The 20,594-nt window shown below is 36.4% G+C and overlaps 1 protein-coding gene and 1 long non-coding RNA gene across 4 annotated transcripts in view; one reads left to right on the forward strand and one right to left on the reverse strand.

The window, feature by feature from the left end:
• The window catches only part of IQCM (IQ motif containing M), a 648,904-nt gene that overhangs the window by 501,162 nt on the left and 127,148 nt on the right, over nt 1-20,594 (forward strand). For all 3 annotated transcript variants that reach the window (XM_053216882.1, XM_053216880.1, XM_053216879.1), the window contains one exon: nt 8,646-8,734. Coding sequence is in view for 2 of the 3 variants with exons in the window: in XM_053216880.1 (XP_053072855.1) it covers nt 8,646-8,734 (89 nt within the window). In the remaining variant the exon portion in view is untranslated. The remainder of the gene's footprint in view (nt 1-8,645; nt 8,735-20,594) is intronic.
• Nucleotides 375-19,807, reverse strand: LOC128314443 (uncharacterized). Its single transcript, XR_008296079.1, has 5 exons — nt 19,683-19,807; nt 12,704-12,768; nt 10,120-10,250; nt 5,624-5,720; nt 375-789 (listed from the first exon to the last, which is right to left on the reverse strand). It is a non-coding gene; the product is annotated as an uncharacterized LOC128314443 (long non-coding RNA).

Genomic DNA, 20,594 nt, shown 5'->3' on the forward strand with positions numbered 1-20,594 from the left:
TTTTCCTAGATCCTAATAAGCATTTAAATATTGGAAAGACACCTGAAATGTTAACTTTGGTGATCTGAGAGCCTTAAGCCACAGGAAAGTTATACAAAACAACACTCTTTTGATCAAATTTACTTTTTAATTTTTTCCCTTTTCTTACCTGAAAACCTCTAACAGTTGTTTTAGTGCAGAGGTCATTTGTTGGATTTATCTCGAAGGAAGAATAATGTGCCAAAGCGTATATATTTTCTTTCTGATTTCTGAAGATGCTAGAAAGCCCTGAAACTTTTATGGTTAGACATAAAATCTACCATGAAATGAGAACAGTCCTCTTATTTTTTTTTAATTTTTTAAATGTTTATTTATTTTTGAGAGAGAGAGAGGGAGAGAGCAAGTGGGGGAGGGGCAAAGAGAGAGGGAGACACAGAATCTGAAGCAGGCTCCAGGCTCCTAGCTGTCAGCATAGAGCCTGATGTGGGTCTGGAACCCATGAACCTCGAGATCATGGCCTGAGCTGAAGTCGGACGCTTAACTGGCTGAGCCACCCAGGCACTCCAAGAACAGTGGGAAGTATGACCACAGCATAAGGCTTAAGGTGGTATATTAGTCTGCTCAGGTTGCCATAGCAAGATACCAAAGACTAAATGTCTTAAACACAGACATTTATTTCTTCACAGTTCTGAAGCCCAGAAGTCCAAGATGAAGGTGTTGGCAGTTTTGGTTTCTCTTGTTGGCTTGAAGATAGCGACCTTCTCTCTGTGTCAGTTGTACATGCACATCCCTGGTGTCACCCCCCTCTGTCTATAAGGACATCAGTCATATTGGATTAGGGCTCCATCCTAAGGACCTCATTTTAACTTAATCACCTCTTTAAAAAACTTATCTCCAAATATGGTTACATTGAGGTACTGAAGATTGGGACTTTGACATAGGAAGAGTCCTATGGGGCACAATTCATCCCATAATGAGGGGTGTAAGAACATGCTCCGATAGAAGGTATATAAACAGAAGGAATATGCAATGATGTGTAGCAACATTCACAGGCCCCAAGGAGAAACTATAATGACTAATTAGAGCCAGTGTCTGTAGAAGGAAATTCCCTGGGTTCTCCAATGATAATACTGACTCTTCCACTTGCTATGACCCTCAGGAATCCCTTAACTTCCCAGAGTCATCCTAGATCCTTCATCTGAAAAGTAAAGTAAAAACAGAAAAATCCATTCACATGAACCACCATGTGAGGTTCAAATAAAATCTATACAAGTATTTTTTTTCTTAATGCAATCTATAAATGTAAAATGGTTTTATAACCAAGGATTCTCTAGGAAATTCCTTGGTGGAGGTGAGTTTTGAAGACCATTTTGAAGAGAGGAGAGAGCTGGCAGAAGGAAGAACACATTTTCCGTGGGAGGATCGTCCATGTTCATAAGTATTTTTTAAGTGAGCAGTGATTTAGAAGATCCAATTTTGACCAGCTCAAACAGAGCAAACAGTGCAAGATATACTTTCCATTTCTTCCTCAGTCCTCACAGTCTTAATTTTTTGTTCTTTGTGTTTTTGTTGTTGTTGCTAATTTGGGGAATTGTACACATAACTGGCAACATGGCCTTAGTCACTCCCATATATTTTACAGTACCTAGTTTCCACATGTATCAAACATCTGCTTAGCCAATTCACAGAGACTCAGTTATGTAACAGATGAGAAAGTTCTTTGAAATGGTTAAAAAGAAAATATTCAGTTAGACATTGATGACATTTTATATAACAAACTAATTTTTATCCAGCACCTAGCACGTGACAAGAGCTGAATTAATGTCCATTGCCTGAAAATGGCAGTTTTAAACAAAACACTACATTGTTCAGGAGAGTGCAATTCCAAGATGATACCTTTGGAATACAGTTCTCAGTATTATTGTAGGAAGAGGAAATGATAGAAACAGGATGGCCAGCTGAGATGCATACCAGGCATGATTTGATTGGGATCTGCCCAAAGACTATGAAATGGAGGGGGAAGGGATAACACTCTGAGAACTGGCACCATCAGCAGGTAAGTACAGAATAGGAGAAGGTTAAACACACTGGCCAGCCTCGCAGCATATGAAGCAAGTTTCTTCCTTATGGAATTAAAAAGTGTGGTTTTATAGGCTTTCTTTGAGTGTTTATGCAATGCACAATACATTGCTTAGTCTGCAAGATTATTCTGTAGAATAATAATCTTTACTCTTAGAACTTGCATAGAATTCTGCCCAAGTTTTCTTTTTCTCAATTTCACTCTCCATTACTCCTACTTACACTCTATGTAACTACACAATGGAGATCAAAATGCTGTTTATTTTCCTTAGCACTCAGCTTTTTCCATCTCTCTCTGTCACCACCAACAAAAGTGTCCCTCCTTGTGTATTTAGATATTTTCCCATTCTTTTTATTATTTTTGCCTCCACATCTTTATAATTTTCTTGTGCTGAAAATTGACATGGAGTACCTTTCTGGATCTCATAAAATGGGTATGGCAGATTATTTGAAAAACTGGCTATATTATATTCCTTCCTATAAACATACCCTTTCCATGTTACTTAGTTTTTTTCCCCATCAAGAGATGGATTCCACTCCCCTACACCTTCAACCTGGGCTGGACTTGTGACTTGCTCTGGCCAATAGAATGTGGCATAATGTATCATAAGAGTATAAATTCGAAGTCCAGGCTTCAAAAGAATCGTGATTATCTGCTTGGTTGCAAAATTCTGACTATCCAGTGTGTGGGCTAACATGCTAAGGGATGAGACCTTGTGTTTCAGAAATGAGTTACCCATGGGACACCTGGGTGGCTCAGTCGGTTGGGTGTCTGACTTCCGCTCAGGTCATGATCTCGTGGTCCATGAGTTCGAGCCCCGCATCAGGCTCTGTGCCAACAGCTCAGAGCCTGGACCCTGTTTCTGATTCTGTGTCTCCCTTCCCCGCTCTAATCCTCCCCCGCTCACACTCTGTCTCACTCTCTCTCTCAAAAGTAAACATTAAAAAAATCTTTTTTTTAAATAAATGAGTTACCCAACTGACTGTAGACACATAAAGCCAACTGAGCCCAGAAGAACCAGCCATTTGAGCTTAGCCTAAGTTGCTGGCTCAGAAAATGACAAGCTAAATGAACACATTTTGAGGTGGTTTGTTCTATAGCAAAAATTATTACACTGGGCTACCGAGGACATTTGTGAAGTCTCCCCTTTTCTTTGATGAGAAATATTTGCAGCAGTTTCATACAATTCTCACATCAGTGTGTTACTGTATAAAGGTTGTGCAATAAAATAGTCTCTCAAGGACGTTTCAAATTCTTTAATTTTATATTATATATTATATATTATATATTCAGATATATTCTTTTTTCAGATATATTCATTATTAATGACATTTGGGACCTTCCAATATTCTTAAATATTCCAAAGCAAAAAGTCCAGAAGGTGCACTATTTTCATTTAATTTCACACTTCTAACATTTCCTGTGATTTCATATATGAAGAGGATCTACGAGTAAATAGAATCCAGAAAATGTTAATTTTCTTGATGCTGTCAAGGAGAGAACATTGGCTTGGTGCCATTGCTGCTTTGGGGTCATAGCCAACCTGGGAACAGCTGTTGTTATTCAGAAAAATTCAGACAATATTTGGGAAGGTATTAATTTAGAGGACAAAAACCCAAGAGGAAAATAGAAAAACAACAAACTAAATAAGAATAGCATTTTTAGACTGTAAAAATACCTAATGATTCCAGAAGTGTTTAATATATCTTCCAATATAGTCCAGAGGGGGGCAAAGTAAGCAGGATTTGGAATGTCCCTAGCAAGGCATTCGAGAGGCAACATGGCATAGTGAAAGTATATGGGATTTGGGGTCAGAGAAGAAGGTTTTAGTTTTTTGGGCTACGGCAATTTTCATGTGTTATTCACACAGAAACAAGTAGCTTTCGGCTCTGTTTATGAATCTATAACACACACCAGTTTAAAATATATTAATGATGTATATATAAAGATTCAGATTATTTCTTTCTCCTATTCTCTAAAGCAGTAGTTCCCAAAACATGGTATGAGTTCCCAGAGGGCCCAGAGACAAGAAACTACAGTAAGAATCTAGCTGTCTTCCATTAAGCTGTACATTGAGAGATTTAGAAATACTTAAAACAATTCTATTCTTCTCACTATTTTCTTTGATTTGGAAAATACTTTTTATTAAAAATATTATTTGTGCTAATTTGTAATGAGTTTGTTTTGTTATTTTAAAATGGGTTAATAAATATTTACATTTTTCTTCATTTTAATTTCTAATATTGTAAATACTAAACATAACCCATATGAATGAAATCCTTAACATACTTAATACTTTTTAAGAACATAAATGGGAAACCGAGACAATAAAATTGAGAACCACACCGTCCAGAAAGTTTGGTCAGATATTATTATTCCCATTTAATAGATTGGGAACAGAAGAATTAAAAATGAATTTACTTGAAGGTGATTTATTGGATGGTGATCTAGAATGAAGAACATCTAACTCAAAATTCCTTTCACATTTTAAGTTTACTTTTCCCCAATGAGTTTTTTTTTTGTATTTCTAACATTTTTTATTGCTCAAGTTAAAATATAATAAAAATACACTGTTTTAGAGTGCACAATTCTCTGAATTTTAACCCAAGTTTAGATTTATAGAACCATCATTCCTGAAGGGTACCAGAATTTGCCATCCCAAAATATGTCTCTTTGGCATATGGATTATTTTGAGCTAATGGCTATTGAGAATCAGTAGGTGCAGGAAAAACTTTAAAAACAGGATACAAGTTTTCCTTTTATAATAGAAATTTGCATTTATAAAGAAATTTTCACACAAAGGGACACTTTCCTGGTCTTTCATATGCCATGTAATTTGGATTGTATCTTGGACATTTTGAATATTATGCTAGAGTTCTCAGGGTCTTGCCCAAGTCTTCTGAAGAATGTTGACGTCTTTCTTTTAGCACACAACTGACCTTGTTTGTTTCAGTTTTCAAGTTCTGCCTTATGGGAGTTGTGGTCTTAATGTCACTTCCTTTGTCAGTAACTTTGCAGTATTATATGGATCTGTCTTATGTGTGTTCCCACCTGTGGCCATTCTGAATCCTGGGTGGTGATCTACCTTGCAGCTCAGTTCTCAAAGTTGGAGGTATGTTATTATGTGTCAAAGCTATACATGTGTGTCTTGGGAGTGTTCCCATGAGCTCATGAACTACCTTTTCAGGTCACTTTCCCAACTCTTTTCTTTTTTGACCTTCCTAGAACTTTTTCGGCTCTTTGGGGCTCTTCTTTTCAGTTCAGCCAGAAAACTGGGGCTTTATTTTCCCAGTTCTGTCATGTACTCCCTGCAATTGTAAGCATTTCCTGAACTGAGATGCAGCAAGAAAAAAAGCAACAAGTGCTTGCCCCACTCTTATGGGGTCTAATCTCTGATTTGTAAGGAAGCTTCTACTTCCTCATTGTGCCTCCCTTAGCCATCATGGTTGCTGTTGCTTCCACTGCCACCACTAATTGCACTGGATTGCTTGAGAACTGGGAGAGGACAGAAAGGAGAAAAGGAAACAACAATAGCACAGAGATTTTTATCCCACTATCTTTTACCGTTAGAAGATCCCTTTCCCATCTTGCAAGCTGTAACTTAATGACTCTTTCTGTGAGAATGCCAACTTCTGAGTATCAGGCTACATTGAGACCAGTTCTGCAGATATCAGAGACAAAAAATGGTAAGATAACTAGTGATTTAGTGGCACTTAGAATTATGCCCCCCCCCCATCTGCCTGTTACTATTTACTTTTCAGTGTTCTCAAATAGCTCCTCATGCATTCTGTCCATGTTTTGTTGTGCATTCAGTGGCAGAATGTGCTCATTCCATCTTACCAGACACCAGAACCCCAATAAACTTTTTGCAATCGTGTAAAAGTGCTGAAATACCTAAGAAAAGATCTTCAGAGTTGGTATTAGGGAAATGTGATGCTTGGACTTTATAGCCTCAATTTACTCCTGTGACTTCTATTTCCGTTTGTGAGCTTTTATTTTCTATCACTGATAACTCTATACTCAGGAGGAGCTGCTCCAATCTTAACCAGAAGTGCATTTTTCCCTCAAGTTTTTATAGTTCCTTTGAGGTATAATTGGAATGTTTAAATAAAATTGTATTAAAAAGCATGGTCAAGAGAACAAAAAGATGGGCCACAAACAAGGAGAAAATACATGCAAGAGATACACCTGATAAAAGACTGTTATCCAAAATATAAAAAGAATTCTTAAAACTCAACAATAAGGAACAACCTGATTAAAAAATGGGCCAAAAACCTTAAAAGATACCTTACCAAAGGTAATATAGATGTCAAACAAGCATATGAAATGATGATCCACATCACATGCCATTAGGTAAATGCAAGCTAAAACAACAATGAAATACCACCAGTCCCTTATTAGAATATAATCTCAAACAAATCTAAACACTGACAATACCAAACGTTGGTGAGGATATGAAGCAAGAGGAGCTTTAATTTATTCCTGGTGGGAATGTGAAATGGTACAGCCACTTTGGAAGACATTTTGGCAGTTTCTTATAAAACTATACACATTCTAACCCTATAACCTGGCAAAGGAGTTGAAAATGTATGTACACATAAAAACCATCATGCGGATGTTTATAGAAACTTTATTTATAATTTCCCAAACTTGGAAGCAACCAAGATGCCCTTCAGTAGGTGAGTGCATAAATAAAATGTGATATATCCAGTCAATAGAGTATTATTCAGCACTAAAAGGAAATGAACTACCAAGCCATGGAGGAAACTTGAATGCATATTACTAAGTGAAAGAAGACCATCTCCAAAGGCTACATGATGTATGATGCCAACTATATGACATTCTAGATAAGGCCAAACTGATATAGCAAAAAGATCAGTGTTTTCCAGGGAATGAGGGAGGGAGGATTGGAAAGGCACAGCACAGAGGATTGTTAGGACACTAAAAAGACTCCACATAATACTGAAATGATAGATGCAAGTCATCCAGACGTTTATCAGACACATTGAATGTGTAATACCAAGACTGAACTCCAGTGTAAAGCATGGACTTCAGGTGATTATGATATGCCAAATGTAGGTTCATCAGTTGTAACACTCTGGTAGGGGATGTTGATAATGGGGGAGGATATGCATATGAGGAGGCAGGAGTATATGGGAAATTTCTGTACCTCCCTCTGAATTTCACTGTGAATGTAAAGCTGATTTAAAAAATAGTCTTAAAAAAGGAATGAACTTTTGACATATGTTACAACATGGATGAAACTCAAAGACATTATGTTAGGTGAAATAAGCCAGACACAAAGGGGCAAATATTGTATGATTCTACTTGTATGAAGCACCCACAGTAAGGACAGAAAGTAGAACAGTCATTACAGGGGCTGGAGGGAGGAGGAGAAAGGGAAGTGTTGATTAATAGGTATTCATTTTCAGTATGGGATGATATACAAGTTCTGGAGATGGAGAGCAGCGATGGTCATACAAAAATGTTAATGCACTTAACGCCACTGAACTGTTGCACTTAAAAAATGGTTAAAATTTAATATTTTGTAATGTATACATTAGCACAATAAACAATAAAATAAAATAATTTTAATTATAAAAAGTGCATCGCTAAAGGAAGGAAGTAGGGAGAGAGTAATAACAGAACTAGATGGTAGGTTGGCAAACTATGGTGTGCCTATAAGCCAAATCCAGTCCTACCAGTTCATTTGCTTACTGTCTATGGCTGCTTTTGTACTGTAACAGCAGAGTTTTATAGTTGTGAAAGAGACTATCTGGACTTCAGCACCTAGAATATTTACTATCCGACCTTTACAGAAAAAATTTGACAACCATTAATCTGAACGGTATGGTACAGACCATTATGGTCATCTTGGGATTCCCTACAAAGCATCTTTCTGCTAAACTTCAAGCCTGACCTATCTTCGAATGAGAGTATATCTTTGCAGAGAGAAAGGAGGAATGGGAAGTTTCTTCTCCTTCTAAAATCTTACTTCTGTTTATTTAACTGTTATTAATAAGTTAATTTTGTTTTTCCAGGCATTCTGCTAGAAGCTTAACATACACTGCTAAAAAAGACATTCCTGCCCTCATGAAGCTGTCAATGTAAAACAATTTTTGTAGATAGCTGAAAGCAGTCTCTCTCTAACAGCCCCTTATTGATCCTAAATCTATTTTACTGGACAACATAAATCAAATCTGGCATTTCTTATACATCATAGCATGTCTGAACAAAAAACATTTTTCATGCTTTCTAGAATCATCTTTTACCCACTTAAACATTTATCCTCTTCATTTGTGATAAAAAATTATGCTAAAAATGCAATTCAAGTCACAGATATGTGTTTGTGATATCACTTTTGCATCATCTGCAAATCTTGTCCAGAAAATACATCTCATTTGCTAGTATATTTGCCTACAGCAGACAGAGAGCATTATCCTTGACAATGAATGAAAAACTCTTTTATTTTCAGAACTTGAGGGACATTTCCCTATACAAATGTTGTATTTCTGTTTACTGTCTAGGGAATAAATTTATGACAGTTCTTTTGTTTTTCTTTTTCATTTTTCTTTTTTGCAATAAGGCTTGTTTAATATAGCTCCAGAGGAAAAAAAATTTGGAATGATGAAGCAGAAGATAACAAGGCAGTGTTCATTCAGCATACAAAGAAAGGTAACGGAGTTGAACATACTTAATAGTTCTATGAGCCAAGAAATGTCATATACAAATAATTATTTTTAAAACTTGGGGGAGGGTATGTTTGTATCTTTATTTTAAAGGGAGGAAAAGTGAGGAGTTTGAAGAAGCTATAAATAACAGAGCTATTAAGTGGTAAGCAGCCTTCCAGTTTTGTCTCCCATGAAGCCATGTATAGAAACGGAGTTCTCTAAGAATTGAGTGAAATGTCCAACATATCCAACCATGATCCTGGTGTTCTTATGTGAAAAGGGAATTCTGAAATGACTGTGGCTCCAAAGAAGACCCCATTGCTTCATGTTCTTCTATTAGATTCATCACCTATTTGTATGACACTAAATTAACCAAGATTGCATTCATATGTTCAATTCATATATTTAAGTGTATTAATAATTTTTTAATTTATTTTGTCCAAGTTTTCATTTAAATTCTTGTTAGTTAACATACAGTGAGATATTGGCTTCAGGAGTAGAATTTAGTGATTAATCACTTGCTTATACACCCAGTGCTCATCACAAGTGCCCTCCTTAGTACCCATTATCCATCTAACCCATCCCCCGACCCACCTCCCCTCCAGCAATCCTCAGTTTGTTCTCTATAGTTAAGAGTTTGTTTTATGGTTTCTCTCTCTTTTTTCCCCACGGATGTTGATCTGTTTTGTTTCTTAAATTTCACATTTGAGTAAAATCATATGGTATTTGTATTTCAGTGACTGACTTATTTCACTTAGCATAATACACTCTAGCTCCATCCACCTCATTGCAAATGGCAAAATTTCATTGTTTTGTTTTTATGGCTGAATGTATATCCATTGTATATCTTACCACCTTTTCTTTATCTATTCATCAGTTGATCTACATTTGGGCTCTTTCCATAGTTTGGTTATTGTTGATAATGCTGCTATAAACATCAGGGTGCATGTATCCCTTCAAATCAGTATTTTTGTGTCCTTTGGGTAAATGCCTGTAGTGCAATTGCTAGACTGTGGGGTAGTTCTATTTTTAATTTTTTGAGGAACCTCCATACTGTTTTCCAGAGAGGTTGCAAAAGTTTGCATTCCCACCAACAGTATAGGACTGTTCCCCCTTCTCCACATCCTCACCAACATCTATTGTTTCCTGTGTTGTTAATTTTAGCCATTCTGACGGGTATGAGGTAATATCTCATTGTACTTGTGGTTTGTATTTCCCTGATGATGAGTGATGTTGAGCATCTTTTCATGCGTCAAAAGACACATGAACTTATGACAGTTCTTAAAAAGAAGTAGAAATGAATTAAAATTACACACAATTTAAAGTCACTTATTTCAAAATTAGGAGGCAAGTTTATCAAAACTGTTGAGCAGAAAATTGTTGACTTACTTTCAACCAATTGATTTATCTGATCCCAGGAATTCTAGTAGAATATCTATGTTTTCTGGATTTTTCTTGGAGTCCACTTATCTGTCATTTGCTTTTCAATAATAAAATGATAGTTGTTTGTTTGTTTTTTCCTGTAGAAAATATCCATAATACGTCAGGAACAAGTTAATACACATTTAAATTTCAGAAGTGTTATAAAATTATATAAAAAGAAAATTGTTATGGATTTTGTTGTTGTTGTTGTTAAATGTAAGAAATAGTATGCAACAGGGATGTCTAGAAACCATTTTGTTGAAATGTTGGATTCTAATGTAGCAAGACTATGATTTATTTAATGGTTCAAGGGTTACAAAAATGCCAGCTAGAATCTGGATTGGTAACAACTCAGTGTCAAGTAAAATTCTGACAAAAAAAAAAAAAAGCTGTAGGAAACAGCTGAAAGTCAGTCTAAATATATTTCATGTTGCCTGTAGTGGCCAGCTGAGGTATCTAGTTCTAGATGGAGACATTTTTCAAAACTATAAATAATTTTTTGGTAACTGTTAAGTTTGATATTGTAGTGTATTGCTCCAAGAGGAAGCAAAAATTTGGTCAATAATATAAAAAAAATTGGTGTGAAGTTTCTTCAATATGTTTATCCTGTGACTTCTTCAAGAATCCTCAGCACCATTACATGCTCAACTTGAACGCCATGTGTCCAGAGGCAGAGCTAAACATTGCGAGTGTGTCACAGTTTCCTCATGAGCTCATTTGCATTGTTTTACAGATGCCTATATTTCTCTTTTCATAATCTTCAACCACTTATTTAGTAGGTTTTACTATTATTGATGGTCCAACAGAATTAATCAGAAATGTAGCTTCACACTTTAAATTCATTTATTTTTAGAATGAATGTTTATTTTATAACAACTTTCCTGTTAATGCCAATTCCAGGAATATATGGGATTATAAAAGTTTGGAACCACATCTAACAGTTTTCTTAGAAAAATTAATATGAAGGAATGGACATAATAAAGATGTGAAAACAAAGAAGAGTTCATAATAGGGCTGACAACAGTCAGTTGTATTACCTTAAACATATGTTTTCTAGACATAACAATGCAATTCATCAGGCTTCCTTGTTCTGGTGTCCAGGAAGCTCACAGGCGAACTTGGAGTTTAGTTGTACAATTGAGTTAACCCTGCCATTTAGGCTACCTGTGTTTTTCTCTTTTCCTTATGACTTATTTGCTGATTGTTTTGTCCCCCAAATTAGTATGCTTCTTGTTGTGTCTCTTCTATAAGTTGCCTTAAGCCATTTTGTAAAGAATAAGGTTTAAATAAATTCAATGCTGAAAAAATATACAATGCAGTATCATCAAAAAATCGTGATTTGGAGGCCTTGAGCTCAATCATTTAGGTTGTTGCTTTGAGAAATATTCCTAGCTACTCTTATGAGTTTTATCAAGACCAAAGTTCTCTCTCTCTCTCTCTCTCTTCAGACAAATAAAAACGAACTGAGTTGTACAAAATACAGCTGTGAAGGATGATCTCAGAACAATCATACGTTTTTCTCTGAGAATAACGCAAATACTAGGCAAACAGAAAGTACCAAAGCAAAATCCTATAACCCTGTTGGTAATTTACCTGGTTTAATTACCTGGGTAAGAATCTATTCATACACAAGTGACCAGAAATTGGGAAATGGCCTGTGAATAGTAGTAAAACAAAGGAAACTCATTTCCTTCCAACATTTCTTTTTTTTTTTTAATTTTTTTTTTTTGTGTGTGAGAGAAAAGAGAGAGAGAGAGAGAGAGAGAGAGAGAGAGAGAGAGAATGAGCAGGGCAGGGGCAGAGAGGGGACAGAGGATCCGAAGTAGGGTCTGCACTGACAGCAGCAAGCCTGATGCGGGGCTCAAACTCATGAACCGTGACATCATGACCTGAGCCAAAGTCCGATGCTCAATCGATTGAGCCACCCTGGTGCCCCTCATTCCAACATGTGTAATTACTCCTGCCTCTTTTGTCTATGAGACACAAATGATGAGAATGTCATAACATGAAATCAATTAAAATAGCAGGAGAGCAAGATAGTTGTATGGACTTGATAGTCAAAATGATAAGGGCTTAAAACTTGGTTTATCTCTTACTTGTGTTATGACCCTGGGAATTTTTCAGCCCTTGAATATAAGTTTTCTATTATAAAGACAGTAATATTACCTGTCTTCATAAAACTGTTAGGAGGATGAAAAAAGGTGGTAGATGGGTACATACATAGATAAATAGATAAGTAGATAGTTACCTCACTACCATAATTGTAAGTGGTCAATAACATTAGCAGAAATAATTGTTGTTTATCAATATCAAAATACATAGCCCATTTTTTGCTTATTCTAATGGAATACAAAGATGTCATTTTGGGTTACAAATAGAAGAGAAAATAAAACACATGATTAATGGCTGAGACCGTCTGAGGGACCATACAGGTCACAGGCTGAGAGTATTTACTGTTCGTGTTGCGCTCACCTGGGACTATCAGAGCAACTGATAAAACACTGCCCCCAAATTTAGTAGACAACAAGGCTACAAGGAAAGTGTAGCTCACCTCTCCTGAACTCAGATCTCCGAGAAAACTCTGATGCCTTTAAAATCAGTGTCTGGCAATAGTGTCTGCAAAAAATAATTCAAGTAATTTGCTAAGAGTTTTTAAAAGAATTTTTTTTTATTGTGACCTACTCAGGATTTTCCAGTAACTAATGGAGAGGCCCAATACCCTCCCACAATATTCTCCCACATTACCCTCAGAGTCCTTTCCTTTCTCTGCACATTCCCTCCCTTCCCCTGATCCGGATGAATGTAAGGTTAGAAACTAGAGTTACCCTCTCTCATTTCTAAAAGCAAATAAAATCATCTTCCTCGCTGGAGTTTCCTGGCCAAAATCCTTTCAGAAATAAGTGCTCCAGTTTGAGCTCATAGGTGAGTCATTTCTGAACATTCACAAGTTGATGCATTTTACCTTCACAGTCATTACCTTACCTTATCATCCATCTTGCTAAAAACATCTGCAGAGAACTCAAGGGTGACAGGTGCAATACAAAACTCAATGTTATTCTTTCTAGAAATATCACTAATTATAATTTCACAGAAAATGAATATCCAGCAACTGTGAGTTAAAAAGAAAGAAGAGATAAGAAATATGTATTGAGTACTAAAAACCCTCTGAAACCTTTTTGAAAAGAATAGAATAAAAGCTTTACGTTCTTTGACACAATGCAATATGACAAACCATGTCCACCCCCCAATTAAATAAAAACTTCCTATGACAAAGCCACTGATTATTTACTAAAGTGGCTGAACAGGCTCATCTATTTACAGGAAGCTATGATTCTGAGGTATGTTTTCCCAACAGTAAAAAGGAGAGAAGAATCTATTTTGGTACTATTAGTTAGCTCACAGCTGGGTTTAATAATGAGGGCTGTTTGGGATATCTGATGTGGTATGTAAGACAAACCCAGGAGGGCTGATTTAACTGTGGTCTGAGGCCAGAGGCAACAGAGAGACTGACCTGTGGGAAATCTCTGTTTCATTCGAGTTCCAGAGTCTAGGGAAAAGGTTATGTCATAGAACCTACAGTAATCTGAAGAAAACTTTTAGCCACAAAACAACACTTGCTATTTCTTCCTCATGTTTTCTTATTAACATAGTTGGAGTTTGCCAGAAAGGGACAAACTATCTTGGGAAAGGAAGAAAGTCAGAAAGATCCAATGGAAGAAGTGGGGCAGGAGAACAAGTAGGTAAGAGGAAAGGGTAGACAAAAAAACCCATATCGGTTTTCCTTTTAGGCATTTTGTTTACTTAGCCAACATGCAGTAGTCCCTTAAATAATATGAACAAATGAAGGAGTGCTCAGCCTGGGTTCTCTGAGTTTGATCTGCAGCTTACTGTCCTCAAAAATGCAGTTTTATATTGTAGAACACATAGTAACTTGAATTATAATAGTAATTCTAGAATAGAGATTCTAAGACACCTTATTCTATTGACAGATAAGAATCATTAATAGTTAGCCATATTAGTTATTTATATTAAAATATTTACTCCCATTTCCTTGGAAAGTTGATCTTTGTAGCTAGAAGATGCCCCACAACTCCAGCAATCTCTTGCTCTATTAAAAAAAAAATCTATTGACTAGGTTAGCAAGGTAAACTTCTGTTCTGGCCTTAGTGAATTGTCAGAAATTACCATAATTCTTGTCAGATTATACTCTGCTGTTCCACTTCTCAATTTCCTTATCTAGCTGAAAAACAAAATGTTGTACCATTTAAAAATTTTTTTTCTCACACTTAGTTTTTCCTATTTTTTTGTCAAGAAGCTTGTGCTTCTATCCCTGCATCTGGTTCTATGAGGCTGCTCGGCTTTATATCTTTTTGGTATAAACAATGATTAAACATCCCTTCCCCCTCCTGGTTTTAGGCAGACATAATCTAATCTGTGTTATGTGACAAGACCAATTAGTCTCGCCCACTCTGCAGCCTTCTGTCCCTCCCCTCTCAGCTGCTACCCTCTTGGCACTCCATCTCTTTTAGGAAGTAGCGATAGGAGCCAAATTTCCAAACTGAATTCATTAGATGAATATGCAGGTCCAGATTGCTTAAATGTGCTCACATCCTCAAGTAGAACTCAGACTCAAGACTTCTGACTCTTTTCTCTCGTTGCATTTTATGTTTGTCAGAAGATTTCTGCCTACAAAAACTTCCTTGCTGGCTAGAGAGAAAGGAAAGCTGTATTGACTAGGTGTGCAAATGGAAGGCCCAGGACTGGACTGAGCAAGATAAGTGCAGAGAATGCCATCCTTTCCTTGGATGTGTTATTTTATACAGGCTTTTACAAGTAGCACTCTACCCACTTCTGACAAGTGTAGGTAGCTTGTCAGAGCCCAGGTGATGGATGGGCAAGGCACGCCATTCATAATTCATGCTCAGAGCACTGGCACTCAACTAGTGGGTCAATCGGAATCGGAAAGGGACCCTGAGGACAAGACATGGAAACACGGAACAGCTGGTGGTGCACAATTCTGATGAGTCTATTATCCCATAGCCAGACCGTAGCCACCACAGCTGGGGACAGCAGGTGCCAAGAAAACCTGACCCGTTGGATCTTGAGGGACTAAAGAGAGAAAACACTTAAGCTTGCTTCATTTTGTTTGTTATCAGAAGTGGTTTTTTTTTAGATTCTTAAAGTCTGTAACATTATTTTCAATACTGTAACTGCTAAAAGAGGGATGAACATTCTATGATAAGCTATTCAGTAGCTTACAGCTTAAATTTCAAAACTGGTAACTATAGATATAATGCCATGTTACCTGATAGAGAAATCATAAGTAAGTCTCTGGGGCAATTGCTAAAATAGATACTGAACGTTCAAAAAAAATTCACAATATCCACCAAGAAAACCCAAGTCCCATTGTAAATATGCCTACTAGTCAGTATTCATTAGAGAATAAGATTGGCGACCTCCTGTTGTTTTAAAAGCACAGGCAGATTCTCTTGGACTAATTGAAAGTTTCCTTTTAAATGTGTAAATGTGAGAGACAGAAAGAGGTAGAGGAAGGAACAGAAAAATAAAACAAGTATCAAAGCCTTAACAACAAATTTTTCTTTCTAGGAATTTGAGATGACAGTGTGCTGCCATTTTTGTGCGTGTCAGTTTGCCCCTCACTGCAAATTCCTGCAGGTCATAGATCTGCCACCAAGTCATCACCCTCAGGAAGCCCGTGGGTACTTCATGTGGGCTCTCAGTCCATGTCCTTTTGACCACGAAAGCCTGGGCTGTGACATTATTGATTCTGTCTTCGTGTCTGCCTGGCACAGAGCCTTGGGATCACTGGTATCATCAGTTAGGTGGAAATTCCCATTAATATAAGCAGGAAACTAAAGAGACTAATAGAGGATCCCTTGGTCAATTTAGATGTGGCCCCAAAATACCCACGTGGCTCCTTGGACACTGGCACCATTCTCATGAAAACATTTCAGAAAGCTACCTCTTATTCTGGGGTGCCTTGGCAATGGAAACAAGAATCAGAACTATTTTCTTGGTTTTCTTCTTCAAGTGGATTTTAATGTCCTGTCGCTCAAAGTTTAATTTAGTAAATTCTCAATATTACCTGTGCAGCATTTTGTATGCAATCTCAGCACAGTGCAATCAAGGATAGCAGTCTGTGGAGGGAGAAGTTCTCCTGAAAGGCCTTCGACATTAATTCGCCATTTTTCAGTATTCTCCACACTGTGATTTGTACAGAATTATAGGAGCTGCTGAAGCCAGCTGGCTCCTTTGTCTTCCCTTGACTTCTGGCCAGCCTCTATTCATATTGCTGCGACCAGAAGATAAAAAAAAAAAAAAAAAAAAAGGAAAGGAAAGAGAAGAAAAGGAACTCATAAGTTTAAGAAGTATATAAGGTTGGGCGCCTGGGTGGCTCAGTTGGTTAGCATCTGACTTCAGCTCAGGTCATGATCTCACGGCTTGTGAGTTTAAGCCCCACATCGGGCTCTGTGCTGAGGGCCGAGAGCCTGGAGCCTGCTTCAGATTCTGTGTCCCCCCTCTCTCTCTCTGCCCCTTCCCTGCTCACTCTCTGTCTCTCAAAAATAAATAAAGGCATTAAAAATATTTTTTTAAAAAAAGTGTATAAAGTTGTGGCAGAAAAAAATATATGTGAGGTACTACCAATCAACTAGTGCCTAGTAAGCTTTTAATGCAGGTTAATATGCAAAGCACAGAAAGGAAAACAAAAGTATATACAATCAAGTCTTGACCTCGCTAGAAGTTTCTATAGTTGGTGAGTTGGAGAAATAATCCAAATTTTTCATGCATTTGAGCTTCAATAGAAGGGGTGACACATATTTGGAGGCTTTCAGAGTCACACTGCTCACTTGAGGGTATAAAAATGGAGTCTTTCTGGAAAGCAATCATTAACTTTTATCAAGGGTCTTAAAAATATTCATACTTTTTGACTAACAATTCCAATTCCAAGAAACAAACAAAAATAAATAATGTATGATATACAGAAAAAATTATATACAAGGAGAGTCATCATAACACTACTCAAAATAGTAAAAAAAAAAAAGCATGAAATTAAATGTTGAATAGGTAATAGGACAAGAGTTAGACTAATGTTATCCTAGTATTATTTCTGCCTTTGTGTCAAGCCTAGATTTTGCATTAGAAATATATAAAAATATGGACTTAGATCATTAGACAATCTTTTATAACATGATTTTAAGTGTTATATCATGTTATAAACACTTATAAATATGAAAGTTTCATTATTTAGGATCTGGCCTAGGGTGAGGCAAAAGAATTTTGCCTTGGTAGCAAAATTTGAGGAGGTGCTCACTCCTGGAGGCTTGTACGATCAGTGTTGGCACTTAGCCATGACAGTGACTGTGAGTGGTTCCCTAAATCATGTGCTCTGAGCACCTGTCTTGCCTCATCTTTGTCTCAGTCCTGAACCTGGTATCGTAAAGATGCACCATAATATACGTAATCAGTGCTCTCCTGCTGGACATTAGGTTCTTTTTAATGTTTTGCTGTTATAAATAACACTCTGTTAGGTGTGTACACACAACATTATAGACATTTGATTTTATCATTGGAATAAATGTAGAGTGGTGGGATTTCTTCTTAAAACACTTAAGGCTTTGATCCATATTGACATATTTCCTTCAGGCAATTGATATGTCTCTATGCTTATTTTTTCAGCACTATTTGAGCATTTTTATGCATATTTTTCTACTCATTTTAATCTTTGCAGTATGATAGGAAAAGACCTGGTTATTTCTATTTTCACAGAATATTAAATATTTTAACACATAAAATATTAAATATTTTAATAGTATTTTTCATTGTATTTTTGTGTGTGTGTCACCTGCTTATGTCTCTTAGCAATTTTTCCATCAGGGTCTTTGTTTTTTCTTAAAGATTTGTAGGTTTCTCTTAAATTAAGCCTAAATAATCTGAATCTCAGACATGTTACATTTTTTGTCATCTCTATTTGCCATGTTTTGCTGTGCTAAATGAAAAATAGCAAAAAATAACAGCTGTTAACACTTTCAGTGTGCTTTCTTTGTCTCAGGTTCTATATTAACACTTTATAATCATTAACTCATTTAATCCAGATAGAGGTATGTACATTTATTATCTGCATTTTACAGTGGACAAAATCAAGGTACAGAAAAGTTAAGGGGTAACATAACATGCCCCTAGTCATTCAGCTATTTTGGGATGGGTGAGTTTTACTGAGGAAGGCAAGTTCTTGCATCTAAACTCTTAAATGCTGCCCTACACTACTGCCTAGACAGAATGGACAGTGATAAAATCACAAATCAAATCTGTTGACCATTTTTCACTATCTCTAATGTTATACTATTTTATTTTAGGTTTTTCTCTACATATGCCAGTAGGTTAAAGATGAATTATATAGTACATTTGAGATATCAGGTATTGGATATATTTGATAAATTAATGTTTAAGAATTCAATGCCACCGCCATACTGTATACCAAAATTTATTCCAGAAGGATTAAGGTGCCAAAAATTAGATAATTCATGTTTCGTAGAAAATCATATATTATATCATTTAGTTAAATATAGTATTTTATTATGATTTTTTTCGACCTCTTTGTTTGTATTATATACTTTTCCTAATTTCTATTTTTCTGCATTTTTAAATTTTTCATCTAGGTTGTCCAGCTATTATTTTTTTCCCATAAAAAATAATTTCAAATAATTAACTCTTAGATTTGTACATGACTGGCTGAATTATCTGACTTGCTTGGAAAAATTAAGTGTTGCTAAGTAAATCCTGGATCCTATCTACTCTACAGCCTGTTACACAGATATGTACAGGTTAAGATTCAGAGCAATTGTAAATCAGCATCTGCAGTTTAGAGCATCTGTGTGTGTTCAGAGACAATTCTCCATAGGTCTCCCTCATTTCTGCATATATCGTGAGCAGAGGCACGGCGGCCTGTGTCCTAGGATAACTTTGCAAAGATGTTGTAGAGCAAACAGCTTTGGAAGATAAAGATAATGTCTCCCTCTGGAGCAGAAGACAGATCTGTTTCCTGCTGAGCATAATAAAGATAATATGATAATATCTTGCTTTGCCACAGAGGTCAAGGAGGTTTGCATGCAGTCCGTTACAAAAGATTTGGGTTCCAGCTCAAGGCTCTTCAGCTATGATTGCAAACCCACTGTGTGCCCAGCAACCACTGGGCCCCACCCCACATCACTTCCTCTAGAACTCGGGTGAAAGAGGAATTAATATAAACATGATACTCATAAGGTTTTTGTCTCTGACCCATGGGTTTTGTATCTTCTGCCAGCTTTATGAAATTGTGGTGGGATAATTTGTTAATTTGAGAGTAGGATAAATAAAATCTCATGCTCCTCCTGGTTCTAGATGCTGATTTTTTAAAATACTTATATTGATGTGATCATTTTGTTCCTTAATACATGCGGCATATTTGTCCTATTTTTTAGTCTGTGGATCGCTTATTATGTCTCAGCTCTGGGTGTTTGTAGGATTATAACCTTTTCTTTTAGTTACTCCCATGGGCTCCCAAGGTGAAGCTTCTGTCTCCCTCATAGCCTTTATTTGACAGCAGACCATCTCAGTTGTCCTCAGGATTAGACAAAAACTTCATCCTCGGCTTTAGCTATATTGAAATATGAAAATTTATTTCTTTGAGTTGGCTTACAGAATTTCTAAAATTAACTTTTAGGTGTCTATGGATCCAATATTTTAAATCATGCCACATCAAACATAATTCCATATTTTATTAACATCTATAAGACAGTTTTTGAATGATAGGATAGAAGGAATTTCTTTTATTTATAGATTTATTTTTTTCTTATACTTATTCACTTCTGCATATATCTCTTTATTAATCCCTTCTATTTCTCCTTTCTTTTGAACGATTTTGTTATTTCTTTAAATTGCATATCTCCATTTCTCCTTGTTTTTTTAAAATTGTTTTTAATGTTTATTTATTTTTGAGACAGAGAGAGACAGAGCATGAACGGGGGAGGGTCAGAGAGAGAGGGAGACACAGAATCTGAAGCAGGCTCCAGGCTCTGAGCTGTCAGCACACAGCCCGATGCGGGGCTTGAACTCACAGACAGTGAGATCATGACCTGAGCCAAAGTCAGAAGCTCAACCGACTGAGCCACCCAGGTGCCCCTCTCCTTGTTTTAATCAAAGTTTTTCATGATGTAAATTTGCTTTTAATTTCATCTTTGGCTGGGGTCCATGGGTTTTAATATGCAGTGTTGTCATTATACTCCCTATATATTTGATAAATTCAGTTTTAGTATATTTTATTTAGAAGAGTATTTAATTTCCAAGTGTTTTGTCAATATCAAGAACAAAATGCTATTCACTGGCTTCCTGTGATGCAGGATGGAAACATTGCCATACTTTACCTTCTCACCCAAATCCTGGTT

The sequence above is a fragment of the Acinonyx jubatus genome, chromosome B1, assembly GCF_027475565.1.
Source record: "Acinonyx jubatus isolate Ajub_Pintada_27869175 chromosome B1, VMU_Ajub_asm_v1.0, whole genome shotgun sequence".
In the NCBI taxonomy this organism is placed as follows: Eukaryota; Metazoa; Chordata; class Mammalia; order Carnivora; family Felidae; genus Acinonyx; species Acinonyx jubatus.